Consider the following 17,782-nt stretch of genomic DNA (forward strand, 5'->3'; position numbering starts at 1 on the left):
TTGCATATTTAATTAGCATATGAATATGAATTGCTCTCTTTAAATTATTTAAATGTGCTCTACTGAAATCTTCCATTTGAAAAGAAAATAATTCATTCTTTTAGTTTTTTGACTACATCTCCCATAAGTTGTTAAATATTCTTTCCAATTCTTTGTTCCAGGCTGTATTTTGTGTTCCTGATATTTGCATTCCTTGGTCTGGCGTCTTTGCTTCCGTGGAATTTTTTCATCACAGCCAAAAAGGTATGGAAAGATTCATTTCATTGAGCTAATTCTGGATCATGCTTTATAATGAAATTTATTTATTTTTTATTGATGTGCAAAAAGAGAAATTTAAGATTTAAGTATATAAGGATTATAGCCACTGATGTATATATTATGATAGTCAAGACTTTATTTCATATAATTTGAGCTTAACCTATCTCAGTGTTACATTTTTTTTTTTTTTTTTGGGGGGGGGGGGGGGGGAGGTAGATGAATAATTAAGAAAGATAAAATATTTTTTTTTTTTAATATGATATGGATTAAACAGAAATATTCATTAATTTGGGAAATCTGAAAATATTTTCGATACTAATACTATGTACAATAAACCAGTTGTTATTTTTACATATTTTACTAATAGATATGATCTGGAAGCGAACAAATGTGACCTATCATATCTAAATGTTATTATGTCGGGCTGAACCTTTTGTCTGCTATTGCGTTTTAAACCTAACTTATGACTTTTGAGTAGAAATAATGTTTTCATAGGAGAGAGTAGGTTAAGTTACTTTAAATTATAAGAATAAAACAAAACAAAATTATGTTTTAAAAAGTTATCCTTAAGAAAAATGTCGACAAAGTTGGGAAACATGAAAATATTTTAAATATTATCTTATATACATCAGTTGTTGATTTTATATATTTTACTAACAAATGACTACAATTTAAGCAGTGGTTGTTTATACATGTTTATTTTTAAAGCTCAATTTTTCTCATCTGATTTATTCCGACACAATTTCAGATCATCCTGATGGGTCATGATCGATAATTTTTAGTTCCATTTGTTTGACAAAAATTCCTAGACACATCTTGCTTTAATCCTTGTTTACCATCCCATCAGTACTTTGACTACAAGCTCCGTAACACCAGCCTGCCCAGTAATGTGTCCTACGACGACCCAGACTCTGAGACACAGGATCAGGTGACTTTTGAGAGTTACCTTTCCATTGTCTCCAATGGGTTCAACATGCTCTTTTCATTCATCACTGTCTTGATTGTCAGAACGTAAGTTTTTATATGTTATGTTTTGGAGGTGGGGGTGGGGGTTAGTTTGTGATTTATGATTCCTTTTCCTTTCTTTTTTTATATTTTATTCAATTATCATTTACAGGATGTCAGTTTTGTTTGTTATGTGTTGTGTTTTTTTGTTGTTTTTTTTTTTTTTTGGGGGGGGGGGGGGGGTAAAACTTTCACTCTTTTCTACTCTTGATTTTTTTTTTTTTTTTCTTTCATTTAAAAATTTTTATTCAGTTACAGGATGTAAAAAAAATCGTTTTGTTTGTTATGTGTTGGTTTGTTTGTTTTTTTTATTGTTTTTGTTTTTTCGACTTTCACTCTTTTAATTCAATCATTGATTAACTACTCTCTATTAAATTTTATTTGCCTCTTTGATGTCATTTTCATTGTTTTTTTTTTTTAATGGTTTATTATCACTTTAGTGGGGTTTTTAATTTACATATTAAACCAAAATCTGATCTGCATACAGATCTTATCATTTTTCAATTAAATTAAATGAAGGTTCTTTCTCTTTGAGAGGCAGAATAATAATATGATGGTATTAATTTAGACAATTTCCCTCGACCACTGATGAAAGGAAACGATACTTTTTAACATCATTTACATAATTGATTTGTTATCGATCCTAGTGCTCTTGGATTTTTATATTGGAGCAATATGTTATCTGCATACATGTAGGATTATTTTTCTATTAAATTTTATTGATATATGATGACTCCTCTTTCTTTGAGTTGTAGAAGACAAAAAAAAAATGATTACAGCAATCCAATGAAGACTATAGAAACTTTCCTTTCCTTTAACCACCTATATTAAAGAGAGCACTAATCTTTGTTAATCTGTGTTATCTATATTAATAATCTATGTTATTTACATAATTGACTTGTTATCGCACTGGTGTGCAGTTTGATTTTCTTATTATCAGTAGATCAAAATTTTATCTGCATTCAGATGTTATCATTTTTCAATTAGATTTTATACATCTCTCTCTCTCTCTCTTTCTCTCTCTCTCTCTCTCTCTCTCTCTCTCTCTCTCTCTCTCTCTCTCTCTCTCTCTCTCTCTTTTTTTTTTTTTTTTTCTTTCTCTTCGAGTTTCAAAGTAAAAAGTAATAATAGTATCAATATTTCAACAAAGACAGTACACTATTTCCTTTAACTTTAACCTTCATGAAATGGAGAAATACACTCGTATATTATCATGTTAAGAACAGTACTCATTTCAGCTATCCACTGTCCTGGTTTTGTACCACAATATAGTGTTATTATCATGGTTCTCAAATTTCCGCTACTTAGGGGATTTCCGCTATTTCAAGTCCTCTGCTATTTTCTTCTGCTTGGGAATCAGGACTAGAGTTGTAGTAGTAGTATCTATATACATCTTCAACAATCATTGTCGGCAGTCTGGTTGCAAGGGACTTATCTATGCTTATTAGTTCTTTAACAGTTGTTTTCCCTTTTTATAGTATGAATTGTATGTTAATTCCATATTTTAACAGTACAGTCATTAATGGGTGCATATTGCTCTACTTATTATATGATAAAATGCGTGTTCCACGTAAACCGACGAGAAATATTCCTCCTTTTTAAAAATTCTGTCTAGAGACCTATGTATTATAATTTTTGTTGTTGTTGACATAACCAACTATTAATGCAATGCATTTTGTTTAGAAAAACTCATAACATCCACCAACCTGATATAATGTACCAACACACAAAACTATGTGTAACCTTAAACGTTTATAGGCTGATTAACACAATTTAGTGAGAACTACTCATAAAAATGGCTGGATAAAAGCAATAACAAAGAGCTGAATGGTGTCAATTTTGTTCCTTTTATAAAATGGGCACCAAATTATGTATCAAACTATTTATTCCTAACAGTGTGAGTGTCAAGACCAGGATTATCTCGTCATCTGTATTTATCCTTGCCGTCTTCATCGCGACTACAGTGTTGGTCAAGATGAATACAGATTCATGTAAGACTTAAGATTTGTTTTTATGTCTAGATCTAATCACATTTATAAGACTTTCCACTCATTTAGAGAATTACTGATTGTTTTAATACTTATATCTAATCACATTTATAAGACTTTCCATTCATTTAGAGAATTACTGATTGTTTTAATACTTATATCTAATCACATTTATAAGACTTTCCATTCATTTAGAGAATTACTGCTTAATGCAATGGAAATATTCATCCTTAGTAATCCTTCAGAGCCATTTTGGCCCATGGAGCCAGATTTTTATCACAGTTTATGTTATGTAAAATGAACAATAGCAATCACTTGCTACCCTCTGGGATAGGACAAAATTCTGTCACAAAGTACTTTCCAATAGATTTGATAGACCCAGATACCAAATTACTGTTTGGTTTGGTGGACTGGGGGAGGGGGGGGGGGGGGGGGTCAGTGATCAGAAAAAAATCTCGACCTCACCTGGGATCGATCTCAGTCCCATTGAGTATGAAGGGAGTGCTCTACCCATTGAGTCATCAGGATCGATCTCAGTCCCATTGAGTATGAAGGGAGGGCTCTACCCATTGAGTCATCGGGATTGATCTCAGTCCCATTGAGTATGAAGGGAGGGCTCTACCCATTGAGTCATCGGGATTGATCAGTCCCATTGAGTATGAAGGGAGTGCTCTACCCATTGAGTCATCAGGATCGATTTCAGTCCCATTTTGTATGAAGGGAGTGCTCTACCCATTGAGTCATCAGGATTGATCTCAGTCCCATTGAGTATGAAGGGAGTGCTCTACCCATTGAGTCATCGGGATTGATCTCAGTCCCATTGAGTATAAAGGGAGTGCTCTACCCATTGAGTCATCGGGATTGATCTCAGTCCCATTGAGTATGAAGGGAGTGCTCTACCCATTGAGTCATCGAGATTGATCTCAGTCCCATTGAGTATGAAGGGAGTGCTCTACCCATTGAGTCATCAGGATTGATCTCAGTCCCATTGAGTATGAAGTGAGGGCTCTACCCATTGAGTCATCGGGATTGATCTCAGTCCCATTGAGTATGAAGGGAGGGCTCTACCCATTGAGTCATCGGGATTGATCTCAGTCCCATTGAGTATGAAGGGAGTGCTCTACCCATTGAGTCATCAGGATCGATTTCAGTCCCATTGAGTATGAAGGGAGTGCTCTACCCATTGAGTCATCAGGATTGATCTCAGTCCCATTGAGTATGAAGGGAGTGCTCTACCCATTGAGTCATCGGGATTGATCTCAGTCCCATTGAGTATGAAGGGAGGGCTCTACCCATTGAGTCATCGGGATTGATCTCAGCCCCATTGAGTATGAAGGGAGTGCTCTACCCATTGAGTCATCGGGATTGATCTCAGTCCCATTGAGTATGAAGGGAGGGCTCTACCCATTGAGTCATCGGGATTGATCTCAGTACCATTGAGTATGAAGGGAGTGCTCTACCCATTGAGTCATCGGGATCGATCTCAGTCCCATTGAGTATGAAGGGAGTGCTCTACCCATTGAGTCATCGGGATTGATCTCAGTCCCATTGAGTATGAAGGGAGTGCTCTACCCATTGAGTCATCGGGATTGATCTCAGTCCCATTGAGTATGAAGGGAGTGCTCTACCCATTGAGTCATCGGGATCGATCTCAGTCCCATTGAGTATGAAGGGAGGGCTCTACCTATTGAGTCATCGGGATTGATCTCAGTCCCATTGAGTATGAAGGGAGTGCTCTACCCATTGAGTCATCGGGATTGATCTCAGTCCCATTGAGTATGAAGGGAGTGCTCTGCCCATTGAGTCATCGGGATTGATCTCAGTCCCATTGAGTATGAAGGGAGTGCTCTACCCATTGAGTCATCGGGATTGTCCAGTTTTCATTCTTGATATTGAAACAATAATCAGCTTACGAAACTGTTCGGGTAGGCTCATAAGTCTGTAATAGACAGAGATTTCATTCTGCATGAGTTTGTCGTAACTATGTGTTAATTTGTTATTGTCTCTGTCTTTGATACTGGGTATTTTTTCCTATTCCTTGTTTCTTTCAAAACTGATTTTAAATTCTGATACTTGTTATAGTTATTGGGAGGCACAATTTGAATTTGATACATTTTTACTATGATCAGACTAATAGTTTTGATATCTTCAGTCAAATGGCCGTTTATATAATATAATCAAGTGATTTTTTAATTTGGAGGCTATTTATGTCATCTAATTTCTGGAATAACAAGAGGTAATTTCCCCCCCATCTCATTTTCTGTCATCATCATTATTATTTTATTAGAAGATACATTACATTCAACTTTTTGGCTTTCACTTTTAATGATACTCAGGAATTCGTTTCACCCAAGTGGTAATTATCTCCCTTTTATTTTTCAGGGCAAGATTCATTTCTTGTGCTTACTCTTGTTACAGCAGCATTAATGAGTGGTGAGGTTCAACTTTATCATTTTTATTTTCCTCTTGTTCATTCAATTATAATTTTGAATATGTGATCGATCATCTCAAAACGGTATTGTGTCAGGGTGAAACGATGCCTTCAGTCCGATTTTAGATTTTACTTCTAAAAGTTGAGTTATAATTTAAAAAATTAAAAAAAAATTTTTTAATTTTAATTCCCTTTATTCATTCCCAAGGGGGAAATTTGTCTTTAGGGTCTGTTCCAAGGAAAGACTGGGACAACCCAAGTGTCAGCTGCAGTGCAGCACTACAAAATGAGCTAGGGCGAGGTGATTTGCTCACACACAACGAAGCGGGAAGTCCAACTCAGTACTTTTTGGGTACAAAGCAAAGACCTTACAGCTGAGCCACGCTACGCTTTTTGAGGAGATTGAATTTAACTTTTTTTTTTTTAATTAAAATTTTCATATTCTGATCAGTTTGACTTGTAATCTCGTTTTTCTTTATCAAGTTCATTCCTAAATAATACCTGATTGACATGGTGGGTCACATATTGAAAGACTGATGAAAACGAAATAGTTCTTCAGAACCAACATGTCGATGGAGTCTTCTTATTCTTCTTCTTCTTCTTCTTCTTCTTCTTCTTCTTCTTCTTCTTCTTCTTCTTCTTCTTCTTCTTCTTCTTCTTCTTCTTCTTCTTCTTCTTCTTCTTCTTCTTCTTTTTTGCTTGTTTTAATTTCTTACACATAGAATTTTACAAGGACTTGAAAGTTGGTATGTTTGCCATTCAGAAAAGTGAGTGGAGCAGGCACTTATGTTGGCAACAACAAGATATGAAGTGAATAGAAAAGTGCCAGAAGACAATAGAGAATAAAAATTCTCCGCGGCAGTGGTGGGGTTTGAACCTGCGACCTTATTGGCACGACAACTCCGCCTGGCAGGTGAGAGCGTGGCTCTACCGTGTGAGCTATCCACGAACACAATAAAATATTCGTTTCAAACTCAAAGTCATTACTAGATCCCTCTCTCACCCACTTCCCGAGACCGCCGATTCGTTCGTACACCACCATCGCGAACAACTTTGACCAGCAGTTAAGCCCAATAGCCAATATTCTCAACACAAACATATAACATAGAAACGATTGAGACATTGAGCATGCTCCGGTGTATGGGGTGAATTTTTTAATTCAGAAAAGTGAGTGGAGCAGGCACTTATGTTGGCAACAACAAGATATGAAGTGAATAGAAAAGTGCCAGGCGGAGTTGTCGTGCCAATAAGGTCGCAGGTTCAAACCCCACCACCGCCGCGGAGAATTTTTATTCTCTATTGTCTTCTGGCACTTTTCTATTCACTTCATATCTTGTTGTTGCCAACATAAGTGCCTGCTCCACTCACTTTTCTGAATTAAAAAATTCACCCCATACACCGGAGCATGCTCAATGTCTCAATCGTTTCTATGTTATATGTTTGTGTTGAGAATATTGGCTATTGGGCTTAACTGCTGGTCAAAGTTGTTCGCGATGGTGGTGTACGAACGAATCGGCGGTCTCGGGAAGTGGGTGAGAGAGGGATCTAGTAATGACTTTGAGTTTGAAACGAATATTTTATTGTGTTCGTGGATAGCTCACACGGTAGAGCCACGCTCTCACCTGCCAGGCGGAGTTGTCGTGCCAATAAGGTCGCAGGTTCAAACCCCACCACCGCCGCGGAGAATTTTTATTCTCTATTGTCTTCTGGCACTTTTCTATTCACTTCATATCTTGTTGTTGCCAACATAAGTGCCTGCTCCACTCACTTTTCTGAATTAAAAAATTCACCCCATACACCGGAGCATGCTCAATGTCTCAATCGTTTCTATGTTATATGTTTGTGTTGAGAATATTGGCTATTGGGCTTAACTGCTGGTCAAAGTTGTTCGCGATGGTGGTGTACGAACGAATCGGCGGTCTCGGGAAGTGGGTGAGAGAGGGATCTAGTAATGACTTTGAGTTTGAAACGAATATTTTATTGTGTTCGTGGATAGCTCACACGGTAGAGCCACGCTCTCACCTGCCAGGCGGAGTTGTCGTGCCAATAAGGTCGCAGGTTCAAACCCCACCACCGCCGCGGAGAATTTTTATTCTCTATTGTCTTTCGGCACTTTTCTATTCACTTCATATCTTGTTGTTGCCAACATAAGTGCCTGCTCCACTCACTTTTCTGAATTAAAAAATTCACCCCATACACCGGAGCATGCTCAATGTCTCAATCGTTTCTATGTTATATGTTTGTGTTGAGAATATTGGCTATTGGGCTTAACTGCTGGTCAAAGTTGTTCGCGATGGTGGTGTACGAACGAATCGGCGGTCTCGGGAAGTGGGTGAGAGAGGGATCTAGTAATGACTTTGAGTTTGAAACGAATATTTTATTGTGTTCGTGGATAGCTCACACGGTAGAGCCACGCTCTCACCTGCCAGGCGGAGTTGTCGTGCCAATAAGGTCGCAGGTTCAAACCCCACCACCGCCGCGGAGAATTTTTATTCTCTATTGTCTTCTGGCACTTTTCTATTCACTTCATATCTTGTATGTTTGCCATGTATCTTTAACATGCTTTGTCTAGAGGGAATGCACTGAGAAAATTGCTTTTTTGACAGAATTGATAAGCATTTAAAGTGTTAGATAATTATGAGTTTTTCGTGGATTTTCTTTTTTTTTTCTTCTTTGATTAGAAAATCAGATAACATGGGATTTAAACAATCAAGTTCAATGTTTTTCTACCATTCAAGAACTCTTTAAGGATAAGTTGAAGAGGTGTTATATCATCTTATGATAATACGTATTGTCATCTTACTGATAATGTTGATACATTGAGAAAAGTATATGAATTATGCAATGCCCATTCAATGGTAAATTAATGTAAAAGCATTGCATTGTGACCCAGAAAGGACTGAGCTTGAGCCCTTCTTCACGTACTTTGGGTTGGTTTGTTTTTTTTCCTTGGACAAGAATATTAACCCCTAATTTGCTCACATTGTTCAACGACGGTGACTCCTGTTAAGACCAGGAGTTTGTTTGATGGATTATCTGCCTGCCTTTATGAATACGGCTATGTGGTTTGTGGTGTGACACTCGCTTTTGGATCAGAAGGTTCTGGGTTCGAGCCTCGCTCTGCGCATTGTTGAGTCCTTGGAAAAGGCTCTTTACTCACATTCTCTCACCGTACTCAGGTGTAAAATGAATACCTGGCCATTAACAGCGTTGTCTCTGTCGGAAATAAATTGTTATATCGCCTAACAGGCGTCATGTCTCGTTCTACATGTTGCGTGTTGCTGTTGTTTAGGGACCCCTTGTAAAGCGCTTTGAGCATGTTTACTGGATATTGTGCTATATATTAAGAAATCTCAAGCTCAATGCCTTAGGCGATGTCATCTTACAATGGGATGTTGAATGACTTTATTTTTGTTTTTAATCCTTGGTTTAGTTTGGATACTCTGTTCAAGACTTAGAAACTTTTTGAAGCTCAATTGGATTCCGTAGTCTGATGTCACGCCGCCCGGCAACGGCGGCCATCTTGGTTCTAAACTAAGAAAATCATTACTTTTCATTCGTCATGCTGGCTTCACGCCGCCCGGCAACGGTGGCCATCTTGGTTCTAAACAAAGAAAATCATTACTTTTCATTCTTCATGCTGGCTAGAACATTTCATATGCCTTGTGATCAGAATGTGTATAAGTCAAAACAAGATCAAATTTATGGGTTTTTCCCTCTGGAAACGCTTTATGCTCGCCGGAGAAATATTTCATACGGGCGTCCGCCATTGTTCCGATAGTTTAGAGCCAGTGTTACTAAGTTACCATGCGTCATTAGGATGGAAGTGACGTTACGACTGTTGAATAGTATTGCTGCCAGCCTTGAATTGACTCTTATTGCTTTCTTTAGACAACAGCCTAAACTAAAGCAAATTTTCATTAGAACCAGAGTGGCAGGTTATGTTGACTTGATTCCTGTCTGAAATTATTCGTTTTGATTGAAAAAAAAAAATTATATTCTCTTAATGTTAAGTGATTGGAGACAAAAATACATTTAAATGATTGTCGTTTTCAGTTTTTAAAATGATTAAATGAAAAATATGCAGACAAAGCACAAAAGCCCTTTAGTAGTTTTATCTGTGAGTTTGTTTTTGTTGTTTGTTTTTTAAGTGTCTCGTGATTTATCAGATGTTTTATCACAAAAACGTGACCAATTCCTCTTTGACATCAGTAATAGTAATAATAATAATTTTTAAATTTCAGGTTATCTTTTAGCTTTGGATTAAGATTAATCTATTTTTATAGGTTTTATTTCTTTTTTAATTTCTTTAACACTTGTTTGTATGTATTTTTGATTTATTGATAAAGTTTGTTTGTTTGTTTTTTGTTATCCACAGGTGCCCAGTCTGTGCTAACGAGTTCTGTGCTTGGATTGAGTGCCATATTTCCCCCAATATATTCACAGTCAGCCATGAATGGGCAGGTAATGGGTTTTTTTTAACAGACAAACCTTTTTAAAGAAGATAGGAGATAGATTCCCTTTATTCATTCCCTAAGGGGAAATTTATCTTTTGGGTCTATTCTAAGGGAAGACTATAATAAACCAGGTGTCTGACCCAGTGCAGCGCTGTAATGTGAGCTATGGTGGGATGCCTTGCTTAAGGCCTCATACAGCGCAGCAGTTTGTCAAACTCGATACCTTTCTGGTATGAACAAAGACCATTTTGCTGAGCCACGCCGCGCTGTATCTGAAGTTTTTGGCACTTAGCTATTGCTTGTTTGTCTGTTTTAAATATGTGAAAGTGCCAAAAAGTCATTTTCATAACATTTAGCACTAAATTACATCAATATCGAGTCATTTTGAAAAGTCTAGTATTCGCCAGTTTCTCTGGGATGAATAATGAAAAATAATTCAAAAACTGGCAATCTAGCACCAAAGTAATATCAGAAATAGCTTTTCAAAGGGTTGAAAAGTGTGGACAAAGTTTCTACTTTAAATAATCATTATCGTTATACTTTAGGTGACAAACTTAAGTTTCGGGACTATTTTTCATTATTCATACCAGCTTTGATCTGCAGTACAGTCTTTGCTTCATGCCCGAAAGATCCCGGGTTCGAATACCAGCTGTGCTACGTGGCTTTAAGCAGGTAGGCTCACCCTTGCTCAGTTTGCAGCGCTGCACTGCGGCTGACGCCTGGGTTATTCCAGTCTTCCCTTGGAGTAGACCCCTAAGACAAATTTCCCCAATGGAATGATTATTTTGATTTTTTATTATTATTATTTTTTTTCAATTTAAAAATTGAGGAAGACTAAAACAAAAACAGTTCCGCAGCTGTCCAAATATATTTAAAAAATTGATGTCTTTTAGTCAATTATTACAAAAACGACATTTATCACAGTCAAGGATAGGAATTTAAATGTGTTTATAAGTCTTTTACCATCTTATAAAAACATACCAAGTCATTATCTTTGGATCTTTGGTTGTGTTTTAGAAGAGATTGAAGTTGTTATATTGATGATCAGAAGAAATTTTTAGGCAGGTTGGTTGGAAACTTTGACTTTGCACACAGTTTTGTTCTGCTGTATAGTTTTTATTGCAGTCGTCCTCTACATAGGGATTTTATTCAACTCCATAGCAGTTACATGTCATGAAAACATAATTGTCTCATCTTCAGGAAAGTTTGGGAGACTTAATTTAAATTTTTTTTTTTTATTATTATTTTTTTTTTTTTGAATTTTTTTTAAAAGTAAATTTTAGGAATAGTGGACAGGACTATTGATTTCCTTTTTTTTTTTCATGATATACTTTTTTTTTTTTAATAAGTTTTTGAATGTTCACTAAAAAAACACCCTGGTTGATTATTGGTTATCTTTCTTTTCTATTTTAGATTAGCCAATAAATCCATGTCAATAACTGACACTTGACCCTCTTAGGTTGTCATCAGGAAATGACACATAATTTGTACAGTCAAACATCTACATAACCCTAGGTCAAGGTCACACAGATTGAAAACATGGATTGGTTAAATTGTGTTAACCGTTTTTATAGCGTGGCCTCAGTCAGATAAGCAGGTTGAAAACATGGATTGGTTAAATTGTGTTAACCATTTTTGTAGCGTGGGCTCAGTCAGATAAGCAGCTGATAGAGGATTAAGCAGGTTACTTAAATCTATTATGAGAGGTGTTTAAATAGAAAAAGAAAAAAAAAAGCCATCCTACATAACATTACATGGAACCATTGCTTCAAATGAGTCAATCTGGTTTGATGTGAGGAAGCAATGGCTGTGGAAAAATTTAGTAAGCTAAAAATAAAAATGATCCAAATTATGAATTATAATTACTAGTAGTTTAACAATCTTTATTTGTCTCCTCCATCAAAAGGTGTGATTTGCTTAAACAATATATCTTAGACGTACATTTCTATTTTCAGTTTCTAAGATGGTGCGAGGAAAAGGCTTTTTATTCACATTCTCTCACCATACTCTGGTGTAAAATGAGTACCTGGCCATTAACAGCATTGTCACTGTCTGAAAAAATTGTAGTATCGCCTAACAGGCGTCATGTCTCGTCCTACGTGTTAAACGTTGCTGTTTGCTAAGGACCCCTTGTAAAGCGTTTGGAGCACATTTGGTGGATATTGCACTATATAAAAGCTCAAGTTTGTTTGTATTTTTAACATATGTATATAACACATGTTTTGAAATAGTAGGTTACACATTTTACATTGACCCAAAACAAAATCTTCTCTGTCCCATTTCAGGCTGCAGGTGGTACGTTTTCAGCAGTGGTCAGCATCTTGACCCACTGGACAGGTGGGGATGCAATCACAAGCGCTTTCATTTATTTCCTCATTGCAATAGTAGCCACTGTTCTGGCTATTGTCGCTTACATCGCATTACATTTCCTGGTAAGTTCCTTTTCACAGACCCTATCTACTCGAAATTGGACAAATTTGTAGTTTTCAGGAATAATGACATGAAAGACATTATAGTTACCTTTAAAAATTACCAATTTGTACTTGATATGTTAAAATTATGCTTTGAATTCCTTTATATCCCAGCTCTGGACCAGAGTTTCGTTGTCAAGAAGTCTTATTGAATTAAAAATCTATAAATAGTTCTCAGGTTGATGCCCAGAATTTGTAGTGCAGCTAAGTGGTCTAGTGGTATGACACTCGCTTTCGGATCGGAAGGTCCTGGGTTTGAGCCTCGCTCTGCGCATAGTTGAGCCCTTGGAGAAGGCTCTTTACTCACTTTCTCTCACTGTACTCAGGTGTAAAATGAGTACCTGGCCGTTAACAGCATTGTCTTTGTTCGAAAAATTGTAATATCGCCTAACAGGCGTCATGTCCCGTCCAACATGTTAAATGTTGCTGTTGACCAGGGATCCCTTGTAAAGCGCCTTGAGCACATTTAGTGGATATTGCGCTATATAAAGCTCAACTCAACGCAGAATGTCCTTTAAAACATTGACATGCTGTACCCTGATGAAACGGCTTTTTAACTTTCTTTACAGTTTAAAAAAAAATTGTTTTTAGGGTTTTATTGCCTTTAGGTTAGAATTTATTGTTAACCTTCAAATAAATGACGTAAAGATTTGTTTTAAATAGGGTAAAATAACATGCTTTTGAAAAAGAAAAAATCCTTTGATATTGTTTGTAATCATCCCATCAGTGCTCTACTAAAAAGATGGCTTTTTAAAGATATATTTAGAATATGACCCGCCTTTACTTTTTATCTTTTTCTGGTTTTTTTTTTGTTTTTTTTTTTTTTTACTTCTTGTCGTAACTCTTTTTATTTTTCTTCTGCATCAGAATTTTGCCAAGCATCATATGGATATACAAGGTGAGTGAAAACACAAATCATTCAATAGAGTCTCATTTGATTTGAATTTTTCTTTTTTACTTTCTTTTTCTCTATTTTTTTCATTTCAAAATTGTACTTTCCTTTCTGTGCATGGTAGTAATCTATAGAACTTTATCACATTTCTCTCGTACTCCCAGTCCCAGTAGATTGTTGATTTTGGTTATATGTTTAGATAAAATTAAATTTGTTTACTAGCCAATATTTTTATGGTATCGGTATCAGATTTTTTATCATTATTATTATTATTATTATTATTATTATTATTATTATTATTATTATTATCATTATTATTATTATTATTATTATTATTATTATTATTATTATTATTATTATTATTGTTGTTATTATTATTATTTTTATTTTTATTTTTATTTTTATTATTATTATCTGTTTATCATTTTTTTTTTTCTATTTTATTGAAATATCTTTTATATTCATCCCTGACTGTCTTTTCACTATTTTGTCATTCTTTTTTCCCATGATTCCGTGTAACAGGCAAAATTGTTTTGGACAGTAAGTGACACGTTTACTGGCATTCCGTCCCCTCACCTAACATTTATCCCCTTCCTGATGTTATTTTATCATGGAATACGCATGACCAGTTGATACCACAAATTTATAAATTTATAATTATTAAGATCTCAAAACTGACAATTTTTCTTCGTTGTTAACTTCAGCTTTTATATAGCGCAATATCCACTAAACATGCTCAAAGCGCTTTACAAAGAGTCCCTAGCCCACAGCAACACTTAACATGTAGAACAAGACATGACGCCTGTTATGTGAGATTAATTTTTTTTCCCGCACAGACACAGCGCTGTTAACTGCCAGGTACTCATTTTATACCTGAGTACATTGAGAGAATGTGACGAAGAGCCTTTTCCAAGGACAGCTATGCGCTAAGCACGGCTTAAACCCAGGACCCTCTTCTACTTTTCAATTTTATACTGACAGAGAGGAATATTTTCTTTTTTTGTGCGATAATCATTTGGATTATATAATATTTTATATACTGTTTACCCCCATTTCTACTCACTTGCTTTTTTGAAATATTATTTTTGTCTTTTTCTTTTTCTTTTGCTTCTTATATTTACACCTAACAGAATTATCGTTTTTTTTTGTTTTTTGTTTTTTTTTCATTAGGTTTATTTATAACTTGATTTTTACATTGCTTCATAACACATAGTCAAAGCACATTCAGTCCTTGAAAAGAAAACAAAAAGTTCATGATAAAATTTAACTATATTTATATTAATAATAATGAAATTCAATCAAACAATAATAGTTTTATTTATTTTTGATATAATCTTATTTTTGTTCTGTAACGCATTTCAAATATATTTATTTTCATGATCAATTAAAAATTATTGTCCCATTTGATTTATTCACTAATTATGAAGTCTTTGGTGTCATGGATCATCACAAAATATGTTAAAAGACCTTCTGAAAGCCCTCCATTTATTTGGTCCTTTGCACCTTTGCACCGCATTATCATCCTACAGTTTGCCATATTCCACAGCGATTGACTAGTACATATCATTTTGGTGGTTTCCATTGTTTTCAGCTATTGACGTAAAGTGATTTTGAAAGCGTTGGTGTGTTTCCCTTCCCCCTCTCCCCAGGCCGCTTTTCATTTTTTAAATTTATTTATATCATGATAATGAGTACTCTGGTTGCATATGGATAAAGTGCTTTTGCAAAATGGTCTTGCCAGCTGGATGATATGTTGCTAGCCCATCGCCATCATCATCATCATCATCATCAGCATTATCATCTCATCATCATCATCTTCATCATCCCTTTCCAGCATTCCTGGTTCTGCCCTTTTGAGACATTATTTTATTCTGTAATAACTTTTTTTTGTGTGTAGCATGTATCTGAAGTTTTATTAAAGACTTTTATTTTGTTGAGCTTTTATATATAACACAATATCCATGAAATCCTTTTTTTTTTCTTTTATTTTACTTTATTGCTTTGTCTGGCAACTTTCATACACACTTGTTCAGATCTTTATAGCCTCACTAAAGACTTAGTCTGAATAATTGCATTTTTGAAGACAGGATAAATCCTTCATCAAAGTTTGGCTCATTTCAAATATTAAAACAAAAGAAAATTAGCCCCCAAAATTGAGCTTGTTTAGGCTCAATTCCTACTTAATATGCTCAAAGCACTTTACAAGCCATTGGTAACTCTTAACATGTAGGACAAGACATCATGCCGTAGACACGATTATAATTTTTTTTTTTTTCGTTTGTAACAGAGTTAGTGTGGTTATTGGCCAGGTATTCATTTTATATCTGAGTACAGTGAGATAATGTAAGTAAAGAGTTTTTTCCAAGGATTCAACTTTGCATTGCCCATAAGTAGACCTACAAGTCATAAGTCGATTGCCCTACCACAAGACCTCTGAGCCGCACACCACTAACTACATCTAACAGTATCAACTGTTATTTATTTACAGTGAGCTTTGCTACGGCGATGTAGGAAATTGTTATTATGTCTTTTTCTTGTTTTGATTTCTCATCATGTCATTATATGATAATGTTATCATGGTACATACATGACATTGATCTCATATGATTAATTTCTTTTTTAAAAATATCAATTTGCTCTTTCAATATCAGTTTGTTCTTTCAACATCAAATTTGCTGAGTTATGTATTTAGTTAGATAAATAAAATAGTCCTTCAGAGCCTTAAGACCCATGGAGCTGAAGTTTATTCCGCTTTCTATAGCGTTAAACTGACAGTAGCAATTACTTGCTACCCTTTGCATAGGATGCCAGTCTATCACAAAGTTCTTTCTACCAGATCTAACAGACCCAGCTACCCAGTCACTGCTGAGTGGACAGTGGGGTTAAAAAAACAAAACCCAATAAATCTTGACATCACTAGAGATCGTCCCAGGTCCCTTTGCATGTGAAGTGATTGCTCTACCAACTGAGCTATCAGGAACCCACCCCCTGCCTAGTTAGATATAATATAAGGACTTGCCCACTTTTAGCCAATCACCTTGAAACGATATTATGTCGGGGTGAAGATGATGCTTGGAATTCTCGGACATTGAATTTCAAGCTTAGCTTATAACAATAGGACATGGAATGGAAGTTTCAGTTTAATTAACATAGACAGATAATGTGGACGTTTTGGGTTTCCCCTTTGTCAACAAAAACACAATGAATTAAACACATAAGAAGAATGAGAGATGAGAGAGAATGTCTTTGTCTCTCATTCATCTTTAGTGTTTCATTCATCGTGTTTTGTTGACAAAGGGGAAACCCAAAACATCCACATTATCTGTCTTTGTTTATAAAAGTAAAGCTTCCATCCAATTTCCAATTGTTATATATTTCTTCGAGCTCTAAGCAGCAAAATTTTCACTAAGCTTAACTTATAAAATTTGAATTTAGAATATAGCTGTCATCAAGGAGAGGAAGACATAGTCAACAAGAAACAACCACATCAGGAAATTTACAAAACCACAGTCAAGCACTGGTATATACAAGTTCAGCTTCTCTCCTCGAACCATTGATGACTGAAACAAATTTCTAAACACAGTCATCAACATCTTATCCCCAGAATCCTTTAGAGAGACGCTTTCACTGTTTTATTAATAGTTTAAGGGGTCTCAATGTTACACAATTTGGAACTGTAAATAAGATTTGCATAATGGACAGGAATGTCTTGTGTATCTTAAAACATTGGATTTGAAGTTATATTTCTTCTTCTCGGAAAAAAAAAAGAATTCTAATTCTTATCATTTCACTTTAAACCCTATTCTCTTCATCTAATTCATTTGGACATAATACTGTTATGTGGTGATGGGTTCACAAGGAAGGTTTTGCAACATTGATCAAAGAAAAAAAGAATGTCAATTTGAGCTAAATTTCGTTGTTTTTTTTATTATATTTATTTTTTTCATTTTCAGCGAAAGATATCCAAAATGTTCATACTGAGTACAGTGGATTGGGTGATCAGCATAAAAGTAGATCAAGTTTCTATTGGAGTATATTTAAAAAAGTAAGTTGGTGTTATTATATTAAAACATGATTTCATGCATGATGTTGATTCTAGATGGTAACAGACCTGCAATTATGCCAACCAGGGATTTTGGGGAGCAAAAACAGGGATTTTTCGTCTGACACAGGGAAAATAGGAAAAATGAAGAAAAATTTAAATTGCACTCACCAAAACATATTTACATTAAAATATATGAAGGGGTCAGGATCAAAACTTACTAAGAATTGTCTCTGTC

General features: G+C 35.3%; 1 protein-coding gene across 2 annotated transcripts in view; it reads left to right on the forward strand.

Annotated features, from left to right (window-relative positions):
• Positions 1–17,782, forward strand: part of LOC144962538 (equilibrative nucleoside transporter 3-like) — a 38,044-nt gene that overhangs the window by 8,331 nt on the left and 11,931 nt on the right. The window contains exons 3-11 of one of the 2 annotated variants that reach the window (XM_078895560.1): positions 162–243; positions 1,106–1,269; positions 3,160–3,254; positions 5,634–5,684; positions 10,061–10,146; positions 12,425–12,571; positions 13,478–13,508; positions 14,025–14,042; positions 17,456–17,547. In XM_078895560.1, the coding sequence (XP_078751686.1) occupies positions 162–243; positions 1,106–1,269; positions 3,160–3,254; positions 5,634–5,684; positions 10,061–10,146; positions 12,425–12,571; positions 13,478–13,508; positions 14,025–14,042; positions 17,456–17,547 (766 nt within the window). The remainder of the gene's footprint in view (positions 1–161; positions 244–1,105; positions 1,270–3,159; positions 3,255–5,633; positions 5,685–10,060; positions 10,147–12,424; positions 12,572–13,477; positions 13,509–14,024; positions 14,043–17,455; positions 17,548–17,782) is intronic. The other variant, XM_078895561.1, reaches the window with a different exon arrangement.

Source organism: Berghia stephanieae, chromosome 1 (assembly GCF_034508935.2).
Source record: "Berghia stephanieae isolate SIO BIC M18660-M18661 chromosome 1, UCSD_Bste_1.3, whole genome shotgun sequence".
NCBI lineage: Eukaryota > Metazoa > Mollusca > Gastropoda > Nudibranchia > Aeolidiidae > Berghia > Berghia stephanieae.